Below are 21,401 nucleotides of genomic sequence, written 5' to 3'. Positions count from 1 at the left end.
AGAGACATGAACCCCATCCCCGCTCCCCGCGGCGCTGATCCATCATGTATCGAACATGGTCAGCAAGTCCACATTAGATCGTGCGCCTGAGAGCCTCGCACGATCGAACCGATCATTCGGTAATCAATTTATATAAAAATTATTTGGCACTTAGGAAAAATCACAGGATGCACGAGATAAAGGCTTTCTGTGGCAGACTGACGGATGAAGCTGCGAGCAAAAGCTTGTGATAGAAATTAACTTAAACTATTATCGATTAGCGCTCCTGCACACGACGCCGCCACCGCGCCGCCGCTGCGCCGTCGCCGCGCCCCTACACTGTTCATACACACCGAGTAAAGCCCGTCGCCGCGCCGCCGCCGCACCACCACCGCGCCATCAAAGCATAACGGCGCGGCGGCGGCGTCGTGTGCAGGAGCGCTTACTCTCCACCCGTAATATTACCAGTTCACTCATGTTCCCGTGTACAAAACTCGGCAGGCATCTGCTAAGCGAGCAGCGCCACTACGACTGGGGGCTGCGCGCGCTGAAGGCAGCGGTCGGCAGCTGCGGCGCAGCGCTGGCGGCCCGGCGCCGCGACCCGCTGCCCGCGCAGCGCCAGGCCATGCGGCGCCTGCTCACACTCAACAACGTGTCCAAGCTCACGCAGGAGGACGCTGAGAGGTAGGCTTCTATGTAAACACTCGACAGGCGCCTGTTAAGCTAGCAGCGTCACTACGACTAGACGGCGGTCGGCAGCTGCGGCGCGGCGCTGGCGGCCCGGCGCCGCGACCCGCTGCCCGCGCAGCGCCAGGCCATGCGGCGCCTGCTCACATTCAATAACGTGTCCAAGCTCACGCAGGAGGACGCCGAGAGGTAGGCTTCTATGTAAACACTCGACAGGCGCCTGTTAAGCTAGCAGCGTCACTACGACTGGGCGGCGGTCGGCCGCTGCGGCGCGGCGCCAGGCCATGCGGCGCCTGCTCACACTCAATAACGTGTCTAAGCTCACGCAGGAGGACGCCGTGAGGTAGGCTTCTATGTAAACACTCGACAGGCGCCTGTTAAGCTAGCAGCGTCACTACGACTAGGCAGCGGTCGGCAGCTGCGGCGCGGCGCTGGCGGCCCGGCGCCGCGACCCGCTGCCCGCGCAGCGCCAGGCCATGCGGCGCCTGCTCACACTCAATAACGTGTCTAAGCTCACGCAGGAGGACGCCGTGAGGTAGGCTTCTATGTAAACACGCGGCAGGCACCTTTTAAGCGAGCAGCGCCACTACGACTGGGGCCTGCACGCACTGAAGAACGTTGAGAGATAGGCTTCGCGAAACAGAATAACCCCACTTTTGTGTGATTCTTTGATACAGCGTAAAAATACTGGCTTGTCAAACAAAACGCGTTTCTAGCGTGTGTCAACGCTACACAACTGTCATAACTAAGACGTGGCGTGTACATTTTGTGTTGCTTTTACTGTTTATCATATCACATTTAAAATTTCTCAGATTTGAAGACATCCTATCGCTGGTTTTCGCTGACGTTCCGAAAGAAGAACAAAATGAAGATCCCATTTGCAGCGCCCTTGAAACTTCATTTGAAACTTTGCATTTGATCAACAACAAATCACAGGTATGCATCCTACTTTTAATTATTTTATGTGTGATATTATGATTATGGACAAGCATAGTAATTTTTTTTAATTATCCATGCTTTCAGATTCAAAAATGTACAGAAATATACGAACAACTGCAACAAAGAATGGGGGTTGTAATCGTCGGTCCTCCCGGCTCAGGAAAAACCACGATTAGGCGTCTACTCAAATCGGTATGTAGTTATGTTGTACATACTAAACCTTGCCCAAAAACCTCTAACATTGTGATATGTGATTAATTTTGTTATTAGGCACTTACAAGTCAAGGCAAAAACATAGTGGAATACGTGATTTGCCCGAAAGCAATGAGTCGCAACTCCCTGCTAGGCCACATCGACCACGACACCCGCCAGTGGACCGATGGCGTCATATCCTCCACTGCTCTTGAAGTCTCTAACCAGCCTTCAGGTACAGTGAAGTTATCACAATACATTTCATTAGCTTTAAGATATCTACAGCTGAACATAGGCTGCTTTTATATTGTATGCAAAACAACGACTGATAAACTTTGACAGGCATATTATGTCTCACTACTTTAACATTAAAGCAATACAGATATTATGCTACACTCACGAGGCCAGACGACATTTCTCCTTAGTCTTTAGTTATTCCTTTCCTTAGCCTCTTACGGTATCCATAGAAAGAGGGCGCCAAATCCTCCATTTGCCTCTGGTCTGGTCGTGTTCTTGCAGTGGAGAGTAGAGACTAAATAGGTCATTTAGATAATAAAGATTTGGCAATAATTTATCAGATATTTGGTCATGGGTGGTGTGCGACGGGGACATCGACCCCGAGTGGATAGAAGCACTGAACTCTGTGTTAGATGACAACCGTCTGCTCACGCTGCCTTCCGGCTGGCGCATACAATTCGGCTCCAACGTCAACTTCATATTTGAGACGCACAGCTTGGAGCACGCGTCGCCGGCGACCGTGTCGCGAATGGGGATCATATTGTTGAAGTAAGTCGGGTGTCCCAAAAATAATAGCCAGTAGAAAACTTATCGTCTGGCATCTTGGTGTCTTCCATTTGATCACATTTTGACATATTAACTGTTACCCTTTATGTTTCAATTATTTATTTCAGTGAAGAAAGCAGTTGCGCCCAAGAAGTGCTGGATAATTGGATGCGCAAGATCGAACTTGAGAATGACGCATCAAAAGTTGGAGCACCTCTTCTCCAACGAGCTATCAAGAAATGTTTGGAATGGTTCCGCGCTAATCAATCTAATGTTCTTGTTAAAAGTTACGATTTCTCTTTGGTTAGTAATAGTGTTATATTGTTATTTAAATGTAATCACAGTAAATATAATTCTCTCATGATTTGTTATCTGTTTATTGACATTTCTAACTAACATCTAACAATTTTACTAATGAGTTTATCGATTGTCTGTTATAGGTAAAACAAATAATAACTCAGTTCGAATACATTGCCCAAAATATGGGACCGAATATTAATTCCAGCATTCCAGAAGACATTGCGTATTTTGCGATCGAAAGAAGTGTGATGGGCATAATTAAAGAAAACTCTATTGACAGTTTTCATCAAGAGGTTTGTAGAACTTTTTTTAAATGAACGAACGTGGCTGTAGTTACTCTGAACAATGTTCTTGTACTATGCTAATTAGACATCTTTAGTAGCAAAAGATTTTCTTATAAGTTTCCTGACAGCTTTCAGACACGTTAGGCACCCCGCCCACTAGTGCAGTGTCTCCGGAGGAGTGGGTATCAGAAAATTTGTATCTATCGAGGCGGCTGGCGGACCGCGAGCCGGCAGTGCGAGCCTGTGCGCTGTCGCAAGACTCCCATCTACTACTCATAGGCCCTGATGCCTCAGCTAAGAGGTAACCTTCGTGCTTTGTTTTAAATTTTATAAACCACTAGCTTTTCGCCCGCGGTTCGCCCGCGTGGAATTTTGTCTGTCACAGAAAAACATCATCGCGCGCGTCCCTGTTTCAAAAACCGGGATTAAAACTATCCTATGTCCTTTCCCGGGACTCGAACTATCTCTATGCCTTTCATAAAAATCGGTTCAGTGGTTTAGGCGTGAAAGCAAGACAGACAGACAGAGTTACTTTCGCATTTATAATATTAGTATAGATTTTTTGGCTCAAGATTTGATAGAATCTAGAATCTGATTGTATTTTTGTTGTTTTTTGTTTCAGTGCACTAATCGAATATGTAGTAAAAGAAACGAACCTCACTGCGATAACGATTGACTGTACACCATTACTAGAGCCAGGGGACATTATTGCTGAATTAAAAAGGGTAAATCATATTTCGTCACTTTATCATGGTCACATTTATTAGTTCAGACTTTTCAGATACCAACGATACATTTTTAACTGAAAATCGATCGAAATCGTATTTCCTATTTAAATTAATCTATGATGCTTCTTTGCAGAATAATGCGGTTCGTTCGGGTGGTGGTTACAGCGGGGGTGATTCTGGTGGTGGCCGATTGGCGCTGGTGGTTCGCTCGCTCGACCGCGCTTCCAGCGACTCATGGCGCTGCAGTGCTGTGCACCAGTTCCTATTGCAGGTAATGGTCATGAGCTGTTAGTTACCCTTTGATTTAAAATATCATTCGTGTTTCAAACTTCATAAAAACTGTGACTCCCCAGGTTTAAACTCAGTAAAAAACTCAGTAAAACTCATTTATTTCTGTAAGTAGGCTTTAAAAAAGCACTTTTAATCAAGTACGTGACTCTTCACTTGCAGGCACAATTTATTTCTCAGTGCAGATTCGTATTTGAACCTGTGCTTGAACGTCATATTATTGTAATAAGGAAAACTAGTTGATTTCTTCTCGTAATGTTAGTGTCACGGTTAAAGTCTTTGTGAGTTCAACTCAAAAATTAATGAGCTATTTAAAGGCTCCTTATGAGCAACACATTACAGATTTGTCGATTCTGAAGTAGGTACTTTAAGCGGCAACAAATAAGGTCGTTTTTGGTGCGCAGTTAATCCAACATGGTGGGTTCTGGAGCCGCGGCGGCGACGAAGGCGGTGCGACATGGTGCCGTGTAGCGCGCCTTCAACTGCTGGCCACTGCCGCTGCGCCACCCGCCTCGCCGCGCCTTGCCGCTGCGCTCGCGCATGTCGCAGTACCGTGAGTCTTTATTAGAATCTTATCTTTATATACAGGGTGTTAGGTAAATGGGTATATGAGCCGACACTAGCCCATGTTAACATGGACATATAAATGGTATGGTGAAGTCAGAAAATTGATATCTTCATTTTAATTATTTTAATTTTCATACAAATCGGATTTTATAAAATTTATTTTGTATGAAAATTCAAGAACTCAAGAACGGCTGAACCGATTTAGCTGAAAATTGTCAGGGAGGTAGTTTAGAGCCAGGAGAAGGACATAGGATACTTTTTATCCTCTGAAAAAAGTCTGCTTATTTATTGCCATTAAGGCGGAACAGAGTTCGCCGGGTCAGCTAGTTTTAAATAAAATTAAATAAAACAAAAATAACAAACATTCGACTCAACGATATCTAAGTAAGGTCAGAGTGCCCGCTCTGGTTTAACATGAACCAGTCGCCTAATTCACGTATTTTGACACAGTCAAAATCTCGTTGACGTTTAGAAGTCGTCTTATTGAAAAACAGTTCTACATCCTTATTCACAAGGGTCACTTCGATAGAACGATTACTCGATAGGATCGCAACTCAGAACAAAATAAAACAAAAATAACAAACACTCGACTCAACGATATCTAAGTAAGGTCAGAGTGCCCGCTCTGGTTTAACATGAACCAGTGGCCTAATTCACGTATTTTGACACAGTCAAAATCTCGTTGACGTTTAGAAGTCGTCTTATTGAAAAACAGTTCTACATCCTTATTCACAAGGGTCACTTCGATAGAACGATTACTCGATAGGATAGCAACTCAGCGATTTGTGGCCGTTGAAGTTTTTTACGTGAATAAGGCTACAGGGAGTTCATGTTCAACGCTCGGCCTCTACTTAAAACCCCGCTACGCGATAGCACTTGTTTAATATAAAAGCAACCTAACAGCCTTTTGGATTCACTTTATAAATGGTAGTGGTCGCGACTACGGACGCGTTAAAATAGTTTCTGGTTTTTCAACATTTTTCATTGATGCTTCGCTCCTGTTGGTTGTAGTCTAATGTCTTAATATTTTAAAATTCGTACCAGTAGACCTAGTATAGTTCCTCAGATTCACGCGTTCAACCAAACGATAGATTAGTCATTGTATGCCTGATATGACCTGTGATGTTACTTACAGGGAACCCGATGACGAAGAGTTATTGGAGTTAATCAAAAACTATTTGAAGCAGAACGTAGACAAAAATGTCTCAGAAAAAGACGTTGCAGATATTGCTACGAATATGCTCGCAATGTTTAAAGAGGTAGTACATTAAATAATTGAAATGCTTTAATTAAAATTGATTTGAAAATACTTACAAATATTTATTAACATTTTCTGATGTTTTAGGTGACAGAAACATTTTACTCGCAAACCCACTATAAGTGGAATGCCGATCATTTGAGGCAGTGGTGTGAAAATGTCAGGTGGTACTCACCAGCGAATTCTACGGATCTTATTATGGTGAGGCGATAAATATTAAATAAAATATGATTCTCTCTTTCCGTTATGTAATATTAGGTATTTTAACATTTCTATTAAATCGTATATTTTTATTCAGGGTATTCAAGAGGAAGCAAATTCTATATTCAGGGATAGATTAGTTACCGATGAAGAGAAAGGCAGATATAACGCTATATCCAGAAACTTCTTAAAAACGAATACAAAAGATACGATTTACTTTGCACCAAAATTGAAAGCTGATGGTATTTACATGGAAGCCATGGAGTACAATGATTGGTATCAAAGGACACAGAAGTTAATAAATCAGTGTTGTAAGTGCATAACATAACTTATTGATATGACAGTTAATTTCTTGGATAAAATGTTTGAACTTATCTTGTTTCTAGTGTCAGAAAACGAGAATGTGTTTGGAGATTCTGGCGCAGAAGTTTGTGCGGAAATTGGCACCTTGTGCTCTTCTATGGCTCGAGCTGTAAGATCCTTCCTTCTTTATCCCATCTCTAATTTATTATACAAGTTGTAGCCATGTAACAGTGTTGGCAAGTTTGTTGTATAAATTCTTGATTGGTTAAAGGTACACTCATAATTTCACCAACATTAAAGAACCATTAAAGTTTAAAGGCTTCGCCCAATAGAACGCGTACCTATCGCCGCGTTATTGAGTTGATACGAGTCGTTGTGTAGGTACTACTAGCGCCAGCGCTGTGTTTGACATGAAACTACCTACATTCTACTATCACAATTCGGCGCTATATCCCGACGTCAGGCTAACGCTCTAGCGCGCGTTGGGTACGCGTTTTATTTGGCGAAGTCTATCATATCCATATCATATCCTACTTCCTGCTAATATTATAAATGCGAAAGTTTGTGTGGATGTCTGGATGTTTGTTACTCTCTCTCTCACGCAAAAATTACTGAACTGATTTTGATGAAACTTTACAGTATTATTATTTAAGAATAACATATAGGCTATAATTTATGACGATCTGTGACAAACTAAATTTCACGCGGGTGAAGCCGCGGGCTAAAGCTAGTTAGGTACCTGATAAAGGGAAGACGCTGTATGAAGATTTTCTGTTGAGACGGTTAGAACCCACGGTGAACTGTCCCACCAAACTCAATGACAGGGGGGCGCTACCATCGTTCTACTATATGGTTTCCAACATGGCAAAAATCGAAACCAGCGATCCGATATTGACGGTGGCGCCCCACTGTCAATGTCATGGATAGGACAGTTTAGTATTTTGGAACTATATTATTATGTAATATATTGCATGTCTAGATGTCAAATTATAGCCTGACATGACAGCTATCATATGACATTTGCAGTGTCGTGGCGGGATAGGTCTGAGCGTAATCGTGGGAAGTGCGGGCGTAGGCCGCCGCGCCGCCGCGCATCTCACCGCCGCTCAGCTGCCGGCAACTCTAGCTATCATCACGCATCAGCAGCACTTCTACTCGCACATGAAGAACGTAAGTTGTAGTTTTTTTTTATCCTCAACGAGGAAGCTCTTGGCCTGCATCTTCTTACATGATGGAAAGTGATGACCAGGCTGAAAGGGGAAGAATCCTCAACCTCAAAGTAACTGGCTACCTTACCTTACCTTTTAATTTTAGCGGTTTACTTAACAACCTAAAGTTATTTTTGCTATAACAAAAATGTATCCAGCATTAGAAAACTGCAGTGACCTGTATTCGTGATATTATTATTATACTGAGTAACATTACAGACCAATCTCAGTGACGTCAACTCTGTAAATATGAACATTTCTTTTGTAAAATATACACGAACGAAAAAGATTTTTGAAATCCTCTCTAATCTCCTTCCAGGCCTTAAACTCAGCGGGCGAAGGCACCCGCACTCTGGTACTGATTTGCGAATCAGCTGCGGAAGCTTCCCAGTTGTCGAGCATAGAGGCGCTGCACGCCGCCGCCTCGGTCCACGCCGTGCCCGCGCGTATGATGCCCGCGCAGAACTCGCCGCATATGCTGCAAAGTAAGGCATAACCTTTTAAGGGCTACGCTAAAGCCTGGTCCGTGAGCACGTAGAACGTAGTCCAATGACCCCAAGCTACCCATACTTATCGCTCGCGCGTAATTATATTGCTGTCGCTCTCGCACACTCACTGCGGGCGCCCGTCACACAGTCGCGACAGCAATATAATTACGCGCGAGCGATAAGGATGGGTAGCTTGGGGTCATTGGACAAAATTCTACGTGCTCACGGACCAGGCTTTACCTGTACATTGATCGTGGAAGCGCTGCACGCCACAGCCCCGAGCATGATGCCTGCGTAAACCACGCTGCACATTTGGTGCTTGTACCCGTTCTGTTGTCTAGTTTTAGTTATTATCTTGCTGTGTACCTACTTGCATCGAATAAATATTTTTCTTTCTTTCTTTCTTTCACATGCTGCAAAGTTTAGCTTTGGTTTCAGATAATAATCCTAGCTGTCGCGCGTGTAAATCGTAACTCATAAGACATAACAGTCAGCTACTGTGTCAGCATAGGGCTCTCTGGTACTGGTTTGTGAGTTGGTCGCAGCGCATCCTAGCATTAGCATTTGGCAGTACAGTTACCTGTACGGTGCCTGCTCAGAATTTCAGATCAGCCTGGTTTTGAGCGCGTATACAATAACAAACACTAACTTGTAATGTATTGTAAGTACCTTTTTTTTCAATTCCAGATATAAAGCAGAACTTAGGAATAGTAATCTGCCTAGATAAAGACCAGGAAAACGTGTGGGAACTGATCGACAAATACCCTCTGCTATACAACTCTGGTCACGTGGTGTGGCTCGAGCGTTGGTCCGATGACACGCTGCGCCAGATGCCGACTCTCGTCATACAAAGGTACCCTGGAAATGCACATTGTGGTCACGCACTTTCGCACTACAGCACTGGAGGTAGGTAGTGTAGTGGGTTGTGTAGTAGCAACATATAATAATATACTGTATAGAATAGATCGTTTCATTCACGAAGACACGCCCTTACATTACATTGTTTATTTTTGTTGTTTGTTTTCACTGTTTCACATATTACTTTCAATCATATTTGTGTTCTCATTCACTATTAAACTACACAATCAAGCCACAAATATGTTTTCCACATTCACTACGCGTTACGAGTGTATCATGTGCCCCTTCCTGCACCCTGCATTATTTTAGATATTTTCAGAGCTTGCAGAAATCAGAAATATTTATTTGCTTTCGCATGAGATTTTAATGTCATTAATATGATTTTAGATTAGTTAAAGAGAGCATAACTGAAGTATCTAAAGAGGAGCTTCAAACTATACCCACGGAGGGCTTTGTCAAAATATACGAGAGCCTGGAGGCGAATTGGTTGCGCGCGCCGTGTCGTTACATCAACTTCATCAAGACGTACTTCAATTTGGTGAACAGGAAAAAGCAGGCTTTAACTCAGAGACAGAACATGCTATCGGTATGTACAGTCCTCTCAACTTAAGCTGAGAATTGCATTTGTGTGAGTGCACACCGATAGTTTAGAGTGGCAATCGGCTTGAAGCGCGGCGCGTCCCGCGCATGGTTTATTATAGCAAGCGGCCTGAAGCGCGGCGCGTCCGCCACGCACCGCTTCCTTGTCGCTCACATACTTCACTTCACCCCCGGTACTGGTAGCAGATACGTGTAATTTTATGTAATTGTGTTCCAAATATTAGTGAAATGGCTCCTACTGTAAGTGAATTTCCTGTACGAAATCCATTAAGCAGCCAAGTGAAAGAAATTTTATGCAAATTGAATACGTATTTTAAAGGTGTGAACGAAAAGTTTTTAGTCTGTTTTTATTTTGTAATTTTATAAAGTTTGTCTTTTTGTTGTATTTTATAAGGCTGGCTGAACGCCCTCTCTATAAACGGTGCTCGCAGAATATCAGCGTCGAGGTACTTCGTGCCTTGGCATATGCTGAGCGAGGACCTGTTTTTATTTATTTATTTATTTATTTAAAAGGATGTGTCAAGTGTCGTTACATCGGCCCAATTGGTAGCAAGTGTTTTATAGACTTCCTTTTAATAAAACATTAATTTTATTTGTATGTGTTTTACTAACGGTACTTTTGGCGATCACTCACACAAATGCAATTCTCAGCTTAAGTTGATAGGACTGTATAGTTATTTGTCTTTTTTATAAATATTTAATTTTCTGTTTTTAGTTCGCTCAATTCTTAATTCAATTCATAAAAGGCAAATGTGCGTTTATCATCACATGAATAGAACCCATGTAAGCCACGTTTTCAGGCATCTTCGACGCGCGTTTCATACAATAGAAACTTGCTGTGCTCGTGATATTATCACTTGAAAGATTTGAAAATCTAGCAGCTATCACGCGATCGTAAAACGTGTTTCGATGGCGTTCAAACGTGGTGTGCACGAACCCTTAATCACTGTTTTTTCTTGTACCAATAAATGCATTCATCACTACACATCTTATAGGCCGGCGTAGAAGCGCTACGCAAAGCGCGCAGCGAGGTAGCGACCTTACAAGCCGAAGCGGCTGAGCAAAAAGCCGCATTGGCTGAGAAGCAAGAGAGCGCAAACCGCGCGCTTGAGCAGATCGCCGCCACCGTCCGCGCCAACACCGATCAGCGGGAGGAGATGCACGCGCTCAAGAACAATATTGAGACTGAGAATGAGAAGCTACAGATACGGTATGTAGTGGTAGAATCTTCAGCTAAAATGTTCGTTAACCTCAGTAACCTTTTTGTTTTGTATGTAAAGCAAAGGAAATCAAGGTTAAAATCTCATAAAGACAGGTTTAAGGTGTTTTATTTTATATTCATCATTGAAAGCTTCATGTGATGGTCAAAGAATCAATCACGTGTTGACTGTTTCATTTAGAGTAGGCGCACACCGTTGATTTTTAGTTGGCCGATAGTTGTGCCCGATTTTAGATTGTATGAAGAATCGGCCAAATCGAATTGGCGTAGTGTGCGCGCTCCCATACATGCCCATACTGATCAACTGCCCGACTAAATCGGCCGACGAAAAATCAACGGTGTGCGCCTACTCTTAATGCATTCGAATTACAGAAAGAAAGAGATCGAGACTGAACTAGCTTCAGTAGAACCAGTGATCGCTGCTGCCCGGGCGGCTGTGGGAGATATACGCCCTGAATCTCTGAGCGAGGTATTTATATTGCTTTATACGACTTACTTTTTACACGTCGAGCGTAAAATAAAATAAAACAAAACGTTATAACATTTTAGATACGATCGTTGCGAGCTCCGCCAGATGTCGTACGGGACGTGCTGGAAGGAGTGCTCCGGCTTATGGGTATTGCCGACACTTCTTGGCATTCTATGAAAAATTTCCTATCGAAACGCGGAGTCAAAGAAGACATTAGGTAATTATTAAAGAGTAGAGAAAATTTAACTATCTAAATGTACTTTTAGCTAGAGCAAACGAATTCAAATTCAAAACGTTTATTAAAGAAAGAAAGAAAGAAAGAAAAATTTATTTGGTATCAAAGAGTATTACATGTAACATTAAAATTTCTAGTGGTGTTATAAAATAGAGGTAGAATAATAATATACATGACGTGACGCCCTGCAAGGGCACAAATCATCAGGGAGAGGGTTAGTCTACCTTAACGAAGTTAGAATAATGTGATGATTTCAGATTTAGTTTAAAAAAAACAGTGAACCAAGTAATCGAATCGCCGAAAATGAATATTAATATCGTATCCATAAAGATGGAGTAAGAAATTGTCTAAAAATTCGTATTGATTAAGACGGTCCTCTTCAGGTGCATGGACGCGAGTCAGATTAGTCCCGAGGCGGCGGAATCTGTGGAGAAGCTGTTGAAAACCCGCGGCAGCTCGTTCGAGCCGGCCACGGCCAAGCGTGCGAGCGCGGCGTGCGCTCCCCTGGCCGCCTGGGTGCGCGCCAACTTGGCCTACGCCGCCGCCGCCGCGCGCGTGCGCCCGCTGCAGGCTCAGCAGGCGCGCCTGCACAAGTGAGTGTTGCTATAGATCAGTCTTTCCCAAAGTGGGCGCCCCCTTGTGGGCGCTGCAGGCTTAAAGGGGGGCGGTAAGAGACCCAGAAAAAAAATCGGGACGGTGTAGAGGCTTGGGAGGCGTCATCTACTAGGAGGACTCTTAGACATCGACTGAGCTCGACTCTTGACTACAAAAATGGGGGGCGCTAAAAAATAATTTAATTTCAAAGTGGGCAGTAGACTAAATAAGTTTGGGAACCACTGCTATAGATCTAGCGCTTAACTCAGACAGTGACATACAACGTGCTCTTTTTGATTTCCTGGAACTCTAGGGTATTAATAAGACCACTTCAACGAATGGAATGGCATTACATTTTTTGTTAAATTCAAAAAATTTTTTCGACTCATTTTTTCATACGAAATTATTTAAAAACTTAATTTTTCACTGAAATAATTCATAATTTACATACACTTATCAATAAAAAGTCTGTCAATATCTGTCAATGTCATGTCAAAAATAACCAATCATGCAGCATTTGGACCTCGCGTCTACGTATTGCCATCTGGCAGATTTTTCATTCGCGAAACCCCTCATTTTGAAAAAAAGAACTATATTGATGATACTATAATCAGGCCTGTTCATCTCCGCGAGTTTACATCGAAAACAAAACACGCACGATGGCCCACCTACAGGATACTATTCGACAAGGCCTCACATACGAGCGAACATTGACTCACGCACGCGTATTCTTGTGTATGATGGAAGAAAATAAATAAAAGGGTGTACTAAATACTGTGCAGTATTTAACTGCGTAAATAATAATAAAAATACAGAATGTACTTTTTTAAGTTGCCTCAAGACACTGAGTGGTAAATAAGTAGTTAATATTATTCATGATAATTCATGCTAAATCATGTATTTCCTCCGCCATTTTCCGCAGTTTGGCACCTCACGTCACTTCATTTTACCGAAGTCAGCCCTATAGCTTCGGCGCAGTGCCGATCACTGACGTTTGTCAACAAAATGGTGCTTGACTCTTGAGACAGGCTAAATTACACCATAGTGTTAATGACATTGAGCATACATTTTTTTAAATACCTTCGCGAAGTAAAACTTCTGTACGTAGTACTTATTATTATTATTCTGTGCTATAATCTAAATCAACTAGGTATCTTCTAAATCTGCAATCCACAATATCTTCAAAAATATGCTTTTAAAAACACATGTTGCTAAGACTCTTTAACTAGTTTTTATTTATAGAATATACCCCTAAAATTTCCGGAAAACAAATGGAACACGTTGTATAACGTCAGAGCATAGAAATCAGAGATAATAGACTCACTACACTGCCGCAACTGTTTTATTACTATAGTCTATCCAATATAGCTTGATTAGAATGACAGCTGCCATCAAAAGTAACGACATAACTTTGTAGTAGCGATCAATGAGAGCTAAATATTGGCGGACAAGAAATAATTCACATCTGACCTACAAACAATATTTTCGACGACAGTGCTTCCAATAAAAATGTTAATTTCATGTAAATGCAGCGTTAAATTACACCAATAAGTAGTAATTCGAAATTATAAAAATCAAGCTAGAGTATTAACGACGTCTCTACAAGGTTATCTCGAGTTACAAAAATGTTAGTGTTGGGACATATCGACAAATGTCATATTAAATTAAAACTATTTTTTTAACATATTCAACAATTTTTTTTTCTAACTAATTTTTTAACATATTTAAGTCAAGTTATACGTTTTTCTAAATGTTCACTATTAAAGGCTGAACGCTATTGAAAAATATTATTATAATGACATGCAATTCCGAGCGAGGTTCCGCGTCTCTAAAGAAATGGTGTTTATTCTGGATTCATAATTTGGAAGCTCTTTGAAACCCCGCACCAAACGCCATACAACCAGTGGACCAAATACTTATTATAACCCTACTGTTCTACGCAACGGGAAGTTATGAACGTGTACTAGGTGATATCTTCCACATCGAACAGTCAACTGTGCATCGTACTAGTGCATAAAGTAACAATCAAAATAGCTGCTATGAAATCGCTTTATATAAACATGCCTATTTCTGAGGAATATGGGGACATCGCATAGCAGCATTTCCAAGAGTTGTTGATTTGTCAATTTGATGCTTTGTCAACAATGATAAATGTCAATTGTGGTTACGTTTCGGTCCACCATCGCTACTTAATAGATTTCAACAATAAAAAGTATCACCTTTAAAATTATTTTTTTAATTAAATAAAAATGCAAGCATTAATTTTTTTATATGATAAAACTAGATTTATATATAATCTATATATATAAAAATGAAACCCGTTTTCCGTTGTCACGACATAACATGAAAACGGCTTGACCAATTTGAATTTGGATTTTTTTTGTAGTATTCTAATACTCTGTACAAGGTTTTTACGGAAAAAAATATAAAGAAAATCTCTACGCTGAGGTGGTACGAAGTTCGCCGGGTCAGCTAGTAGAAACTAAAAATAAACTGTTCTATGTTAAGTTGATTGAGTATATTTCCATAAAAGACAATACATAACCGAACGATGCTGCGTGTAATGGATAAAAAACGTAAAGTTATCATTTGTGTAAATGAAAACATACTTTTTTTGGTAAATGTTGCCAGTAGGTAAACATTTGAGAGCTGCTTAGCTGATCACGGCTTCAAATCCGTTGAGTGGCGTTTGAGAATACCATTTAAAATTGAAGGATACTTAAATTTAGGAGCCCGTCAGCTGAGTGACAGATTTGAGTAGTGTTTCAGTATTCGGCCGTTAAGGCCTTTTTCGACGCCTCCATCAATCCCCTTTAGGTGCTCGCTAACTTGGCCTACGCTGCCGCAACAGTGCGCATGCGCCTGCTGGCTAGGGAGCCAGCAGCCATAGTCCCTGCCAGCGTTGCCAGTTTGTTTTTTCGCCAAGGCGGGACTTTGGTACCTTTTGAGTGAAAATAGCGGGATTCTTCCGTCAGAAGCGGGACATAGTAAAAAAACGTATATAATCAAAGGTTTTCAAATATTTATCTTTTTATTAAACTTAAAATTACGTTATGTGAGGAGATAGCAAAAGTAGCCATAGAAAATGTATTTTAACAAAAAAATAATATTTTAAATCAGATTTACTCTATCGTTAAATTCGTCTTTAGAATAAAAAAAAAAACAAAAATCGAAATTAAAAAAGTTTTATTCTTTAGAATAATATGGCGTTTCAAACAATAGTCTGGTGAAGTGAGTATCTCTCTCCGAAAAGCGGGACCGAGCCTGTCCCGCGCGGGACATTTAAATTTGATTTAAAAATCGGGACGTCCCGCCAATTTTATGAATTTATTTATTTTATTTTTTAATCGGGACGTCTGGCAACGCTGGTCCCTGCCCAAGTGTGTGTTGCCACCACATCCTTACAGTAAATCATTTTTTAAATTCTATCACGTATCACCTTTCAGGAATCTTGTCGCCGCCGAGGAGCAGCTGCACGCTTTATCCAGCGGACTGGCCACAGTAGAGGAGCGCGTAGCAGCGCTGCAGCAGCAACTGGGCCAGCATTCGCGAGACGCGGCCGCGCTAGAGCTGTCCCTTTCAAATGCTACTAGCACCATCGCCGCCGCCACCGCGCTCATCGCCACGCTGGCACAAGAGTACGACGCGTGGGAGACTGACGTAAGACTGCTATTTTACATCTAGTCTAATTAGTCTAGCAAGTTATGCCATTTTGAGCCACCACTCACGTGATAACGCAGATCTCAACCTGAGATCAGGCGATCTCATTATGATATGTAATTGATTCAGTATTTTTTATTTTCAGCTGGAAAATATATCGAAAGAAATAGTACAACTGAATTCTCGCTCACTCCTAGCTGCTGCTTATGTAGTCTACTTGCCTGATGTAACTGAACAGCAAGCAAGGTAAACAAAGGAAAATATTATAAGTAATAAAATTTAATTTTATGATTCAGTTCCCAATATCATAGCTCTTTATTTTACAGGCAACAATTAAAGAAATGGGGTTCACTAATCGGTTTCGATGATGAGTCTTTCTCAGTCCTCAATTTCCTTTCGACGCCAGAGAAGCAACTGAAATGGGAGGCGGATGGCCTGCCATCAGACTCGTCTGCTATCAAGAATGCCGTGCTCATTGATCAGGTAAATTAATTGAAACCAAGGTTACGTTGTAGTTTGATGCAAGAACCATCAGATCATGCGACTGTCGAAAATGGTAATAATTTGTTTTTTTTATCACGAAGGTTCTGCAAGCTCAGCGATGCGGCCTGACTCCGCTCGTTATCGACCCGGATGGTGAGGCGATCGCTTGGTTGAAAAACACGCTAGCTGAATCGCAGTGCGATTTCGTTTCGCAGCATAGTGAAAAATTACTCACTACCGTACAGTACGCTGTCAGGTAAGTACGCTTTTTTAAAAGAGTGTAATTTATCTGTTTTCGGCACGTCTTTTTTTATTTTCAGGCGTTACGTTTGGCAGATGTTGTTTTATACATCACTAACGGCTGTCCGCGACTTCGTACCTTACTTATGGGTTGAATTTTGCAAATCTCGCCGTAAAAACCATCATTGAACTTCAACGAACATTAAAAAAAAAGCATTGGTAAAATTGGTCCAGGCGTTGTTGGATTGTTGAGTCAGACGAGTTGGCGACCTTCGATGCTCGCTTGTTTTTATTATAATTTCCTTCTTTTCTTTGTCAGTGTATGGTGTGCAATAAACTTACTTAATTTACTCTATTTGAAAGAAAGAAAGAAAGAAAAAATATTTATTTGGTACTAAATGATACACATTGACATTTGATTATTAAATAGATTTTTGTTTTTACTAGTGTATAATTACCCTAACATTGAAAAAAGAAATGCTGTGTATACCTGTAATTGAGGTCATATACGTACCATGTTAAAATGTATAACTGTACTAAGTATGTGACTTTGTTGGTGTACCTAATAAATAAATAAAGAGTATCTAATTTATCTATCCGCTTTTTCGCCAGGCTCGGACGCACGCTAGTGATCACGGACGTGGACGGGATACACCAAAGCTGGGCGCCGCTGCTGCTGGGCGGCGGCGGGCTGCTGCTGGTGTCTGCNCTTTCGCTCGCCCTAAAATGATTAGATAGCTGTTATGTAATCTCGATGACACCTTTAACATTTTATAAATGTCGGTAAAGTGATTTTGTTCTACAGGTATAGCGAGATCACCCTGTAGTTGACTTGATATAGTTAGAATTTGATACTGTAATTGTTCAGGCGATNGGGGGCGCGCCTGCCGCCGCCGCACGCCGCGCGCCTGTCCCCGCTGCCCTTCACCGCGCGGCTCGAGGCGCTCACAGGTACCCGCGGCTCCCAGGCTCGGGCGCGCAGCAGGGCTGGGCGGGCTGCTGCTGGTGTCTGTGGGGGCGCGCCTGCCGCCGCCGCACGCCGCGCGCCTGTCCCCGCTGCCCTTCACCGCGCGGCTCGAGGCGCTCACAGGTACCCGCGGCTCCCAGGCTCGGGCGCGCAGCAGGGCTGGGCGGGCTGCTGCTGGTGTCTGTGGGGGCGCGCCTGCCGCCGCCGCACGCCGCGCGCCTGTCCCCGCTGCCCTTCACCGCGCGGCTCGAGGCGCTCACAGGTACCCGCGGCTCCCAGGCTCGGGCGCGCAGCAGGGCTGGGCGGGCTGCTGCTGGTGTCTGTGGGGGCGCGCCTGCCGCCGCCGCACGCCGCGCGCCTGTCCCCGCTGCCCTTCACCGCGCGGCTCGAGGCGCTCACAGGTACCCGCGGCTCCCAGGCTCGGGCGCGCAGCAGGGCTGGGCGGGCTGCTGCTGGTGTCTGTGGGGGCGCGCCTGCCGCCGCCGCACGCCGCGCGCCTGTCCCCGCTGCCCTTCACCGCGCGGCTCGAGGCGCTCACAGGTACCCGCGGCTCCCAGGCTCGGGTGTAGTTCAACCCACCACCACCCATTGCCATACCAACCTTGCGGTTATACTGGCCGAATCGCGGGAGGTGTGCGCGAAATTGCGGCTGCCGAGGGCAGATAGCACTCCACCGCGCCACACTTCTTCACTCCCTAAAAGTTATTTACTCTTCGTCCTTGTCCCTATGTTCAGTTCTCCCCCTTCTGGGGCCTGACAATCACACCACGGATGACACCTTCTGACGCCGCCCGCCAATCCCCGCTGCACTTCACCGCGAGACTCAAGGCTCTCACAGGTACATACATCGTTGATTCCTTCAGCCAGCGGCCGATGCAGGCATCCAGCTGACGCTCATGACGCGGGCTTCTCGTCGCTTCTGCGACGGACTTAACTGAAGCTCGACCCGAGTAACATTGTCCCGCCCTCGACACGGTATAAGCCCATCGAATAGGTCGATGTTTGTCGAGCCCCAATGAGCGATTAGCGAGTGGGCCAGAAGCGCTAGATACCGGAGAAACGACAGGTATACATACAGTGCTTCGTAGCTATAGGTCCAGCGCATAACTGAGTCAATGTCTGATTTATGAGAGTGGCATAGGAGGTTTTTTGTGACGTCAAATTTCAGCAAGACTTCAGATGTGTTTCAGACTTGTATGCTCTGTTTCGACATCTTTCCTATCATTTATTTTTTTATTCCCAGATCAATTGGTGTTCTACGCTCTGCAGCGATTGAATCCAGAAGTTAATGAAAAATCTAAAGAGATAAAGCTGAAAAAAGCTACTCTTCAAAAGCAGCAATATGAGTTACAGGTATGAATGAGTAAATTAATATAATTAGAAATACCATTCAGGAACTTTCCATATATTATGTATCTTTACCACGTTAACCCACGACTTTACACAACTAATAAAGTTTATAAAAATGAATATACTTTTTAGGAAAATCTCCTACGAGATCTGTCGAAAAACAACGACATTCTACACGACGCGAACCTACTCGCTTCGCTGAACAAAACGCGCGAGACGGTCGCCACCATAGCCGAAGCGCTGGCGGCGGCGCACGCTATCTCTGCTAGCACTCGAGCTGCCTGTGACACCTACAGGTCAGTCTATGATTGAATGTGTCAAAACACTATGACGTACGAAAAGACAGCGGACGAACATGTAAGTACAAAGATTTGCAATACATTATACTATGAAGATTAGCTGGTCCAGAGATAGTCCAAAACTGGATAAATTCAGGTAAACAATCGGGTATACTTACGCCTACGATTGATTTAAATTTTATTTTATTTTATTTAGATAGGAATGGTGCATATATGCAAAAGGCAGTACCGTGCCTACATGACAAAATTGACAAACTGTTATATTGATTTTGATTTAAAATCAATGCTATGAAATTTGCTAAAGTAAGCAGGGGCTACCTACCTAAAAATATACTAATACCCGCCACTGTCAACAGGCCAAGCGCCGCTCGCGTCGCGTCTCTCGCGCTGGCAGTAAAGAGGTTGGCGGTGCACCGCCCACTCCTGGCGCTGCCAGTCGACGTGGTATTGGAAGTTTATGTCGACGCTCTACGCAGAGGGGTAACATTTTGTTTGCTGCTTATCCTACTACAAAAGTCCGGTCGCGCTCGCACACTCACTGCGGCCGCCCGTCGCACAGTCGCGACATCAATATAATTACGCGCGAGCGATAAGGATGGGTAGCTTGGGTCATTGGACGAAATTCTATGTGCTCGGCGACCGAACTTTACCTACTGCTATAATTTATAACGATATGTGACTGATTTTACGCGGGTAAAGTCACGGGTAAAAGCTAGTGTAGTAACTCATTACTTTTGTAATCTTTTATTTACCACATAGAGCCGAGCTTGTTATATTGTGATATAGCTAGATAACATCTGTGGATTTTATGTTCATATCATTCATTTTCAGGATCCTAACAAAATTGATAATGACGAAGTGATCAAATTCATAACTAGAAGAATTATAGAAAGAGTTCTACTAGGACTTCATAAGAAGGATAAATATATTATTGTCTTGCATATATTGAAGCAAGTTTATTCCGAAGCTATGCCAGACAAGGTAAATATCTAGAAAGTTACATCACCATCTAAAATTAATATTTTATGTATGTAATCGCTCTTAATGAATAACGCATTATTTACAGCTTTGGCAACTATTTCTTGGTAATGTGATTGGAAATGATGAACAAAGGAACATAGATGAAATCAAGAAAATGTACTCGTGGATACCAACCGATCGGATCAATAGAATTGTTCAGTTGAAGGTAAGTTCTTCCATGGAAACCTGTGTTCTCTGATGGCTTTGCTTTAGATTAGCCTTGTATGAATGATTTTTTTAATATTTTCTACAGACTGTCGACGAAGACCTTTTCAACAAGCTGTCGTTGCAAAAGTCTGATCTATGGACTGAGTTCTTATCGTCCGGCGATCTCAACGTGGTCTCTCGCTTGCGACTGAGTTCATTCGAAGCCGTGGTGGCCATTGCTGCTTTGCGACCTGACACTTTGTACAGGGCCATTATTGCGTTCGTTGATGAACTGTTGGGTAAGGACTCTTAATTTTACTTCTGCCTATCGTTGGCCTATGGTCGGTAAACTTAAGCCAGTTTACCTATTATAGGTTATGAGTGGGTCACTTTAGTAGTAGACCACTGTAAAGGATCACACTAACAAATTGTTCGCATTGACCCAACATGACTATGAACGTTGCCTTATCTTAGCTCCATTTTGATATCTCCGTATTAGATATGTGCACATTTTGATATTTACGAGTACAAATTTAATATTTAATCAGGGCGGTAGAGAACAGTTTCGGAGATATTTCGTTTCCGTCTCACCACTCGCTGCAATCAGATAGGTTTCAAGAGTTCTGATGTTGGAAGCGGACTCATAAACGATCATCGAAACGATTTTGCTGCTCGAGCTCAAAGATTTCGGGCTTTGAAGCTGGATGGGCGCGGGGTGGAGCGTAAACTTCATCGGAATCACTACACAGTATAAAACAAAGTCGCTTTCCGCTGTCTGTCCCTATGTATGCTTAGATTTTTAAAATTACCCAACGGATTTTTATGCGGTTTTTTTAAATAGATAGAGTGATTCAAGAGGAAGGTTTATATGTATACTCAGCACCCGTGCAAAGCCGGGGAGGGTCGCGTCTAATATAACTTCAAAAACCTCACGCCGCCGCCAGGGCTGGGTTTTTTTAGCGCGACCAGGCCTGTTCATCTCCGCGAGTTTACATCGAAAACCGAACACGCACGATGGCCCACCTACAGGATACTATTCGACAAGGCCTCACATA

General features: G+C 43.0%; 1 protein-coding gene across 2 annotated transcripts; it reads left to right on the top strand.

Moving 5' to 3' along the window:
• The first annotated feature begins 598 nt into the window (after positions 1 to 598).
• Positions 599 to 20,875, top strand: LOC114365366 (cytoplasmic dynein 2 heavy chain 1-like). Of its 2 annotated transcripts, none has more exons than XM_028321919.1 (35): positions 599 to 663; positions 1,479 to 1,602; positions 1,690 to 1,797; positions 1,876 to 2,032; positions 2,376 to 2,583; positions 2,709 to 2,883; positions 3,021 to 3,173; positions 3,293 to 3,465; positions 3,787 to 3,889; positions 4,026 to 4,163; positions 4,585 to 4,733; positions 5,883 to 6,006; positions 6,093 to 6,206; positions 6,304 to 6,517; positions 6,593 to 6,678; positions 7,536 to 7,679; positions 8,037 to 8,202; positions 8,893 to 9,058; positions 9,451 to 9,649; positions 10,659 to 10,873; positions 11,255 to 11,351; positions 11,432 to 11,568; positions 11,970 to 12,179; positions 15,627 to 15,840; positions 15,986 to 16,086; positions 16,167 to 16,323; positions 16,425 to 16,579; positions 17,176 to 17,263; positions 17,569 to 18,070; positions 18,774 to 18,883; positions 19,013 to 19,176; positions 19,536 to 19,659; positions 20,011 to 20,160; positions 20,246 to 20,365; positions 20,453 to 20,875. In XM_028321919.1, the coding sequence occupies exons 1-35, from the start codon at positions 605 to 607 to the stop codon at positions 20,657 to 20,659; spliced, it is 5,511 nt and encodes a 1,836-aa protein (XP_028177720.1). In that variant the 5' UTR covers positions 599 to 604; the 3' UTR covers positions 20,660 to 20,875. The 2 variants fall into 2 exon arrangements, with proteins under 2 accessions (XP_028177720.1, XP_028177728.1); XM_028321927.1 differs by lacking the exon at positions 599 to 663 and adding an exon at positions 1,126 to 1,201.
• The last annotated feature ends 526 nt before the right edge of the window (positions 20,876 to 21,401 follow it).

Source organism: Ostrinia furnacalis, unplaced genomic scaffold (genome assembly GCF_004193835.3).
Source record: "Ostrinia furnacalis isolate ACB-3 unplaced genomic scaffold, ASM419383v2 OfSCF0447, whole genome shotgun sequence".
Taxonomy (NCBI): Eukaryota; Metazoa; Arthropoda; class Insecta; order Lepidoptera; family Crambidae; genus Ostrinia; species Ostrinia furnacalis.
The sequence above is the reverse complement of the archived record's forward strand: the minus strand, read 5'-3'. Positions and strand labels throughout refer to the sequence as shown.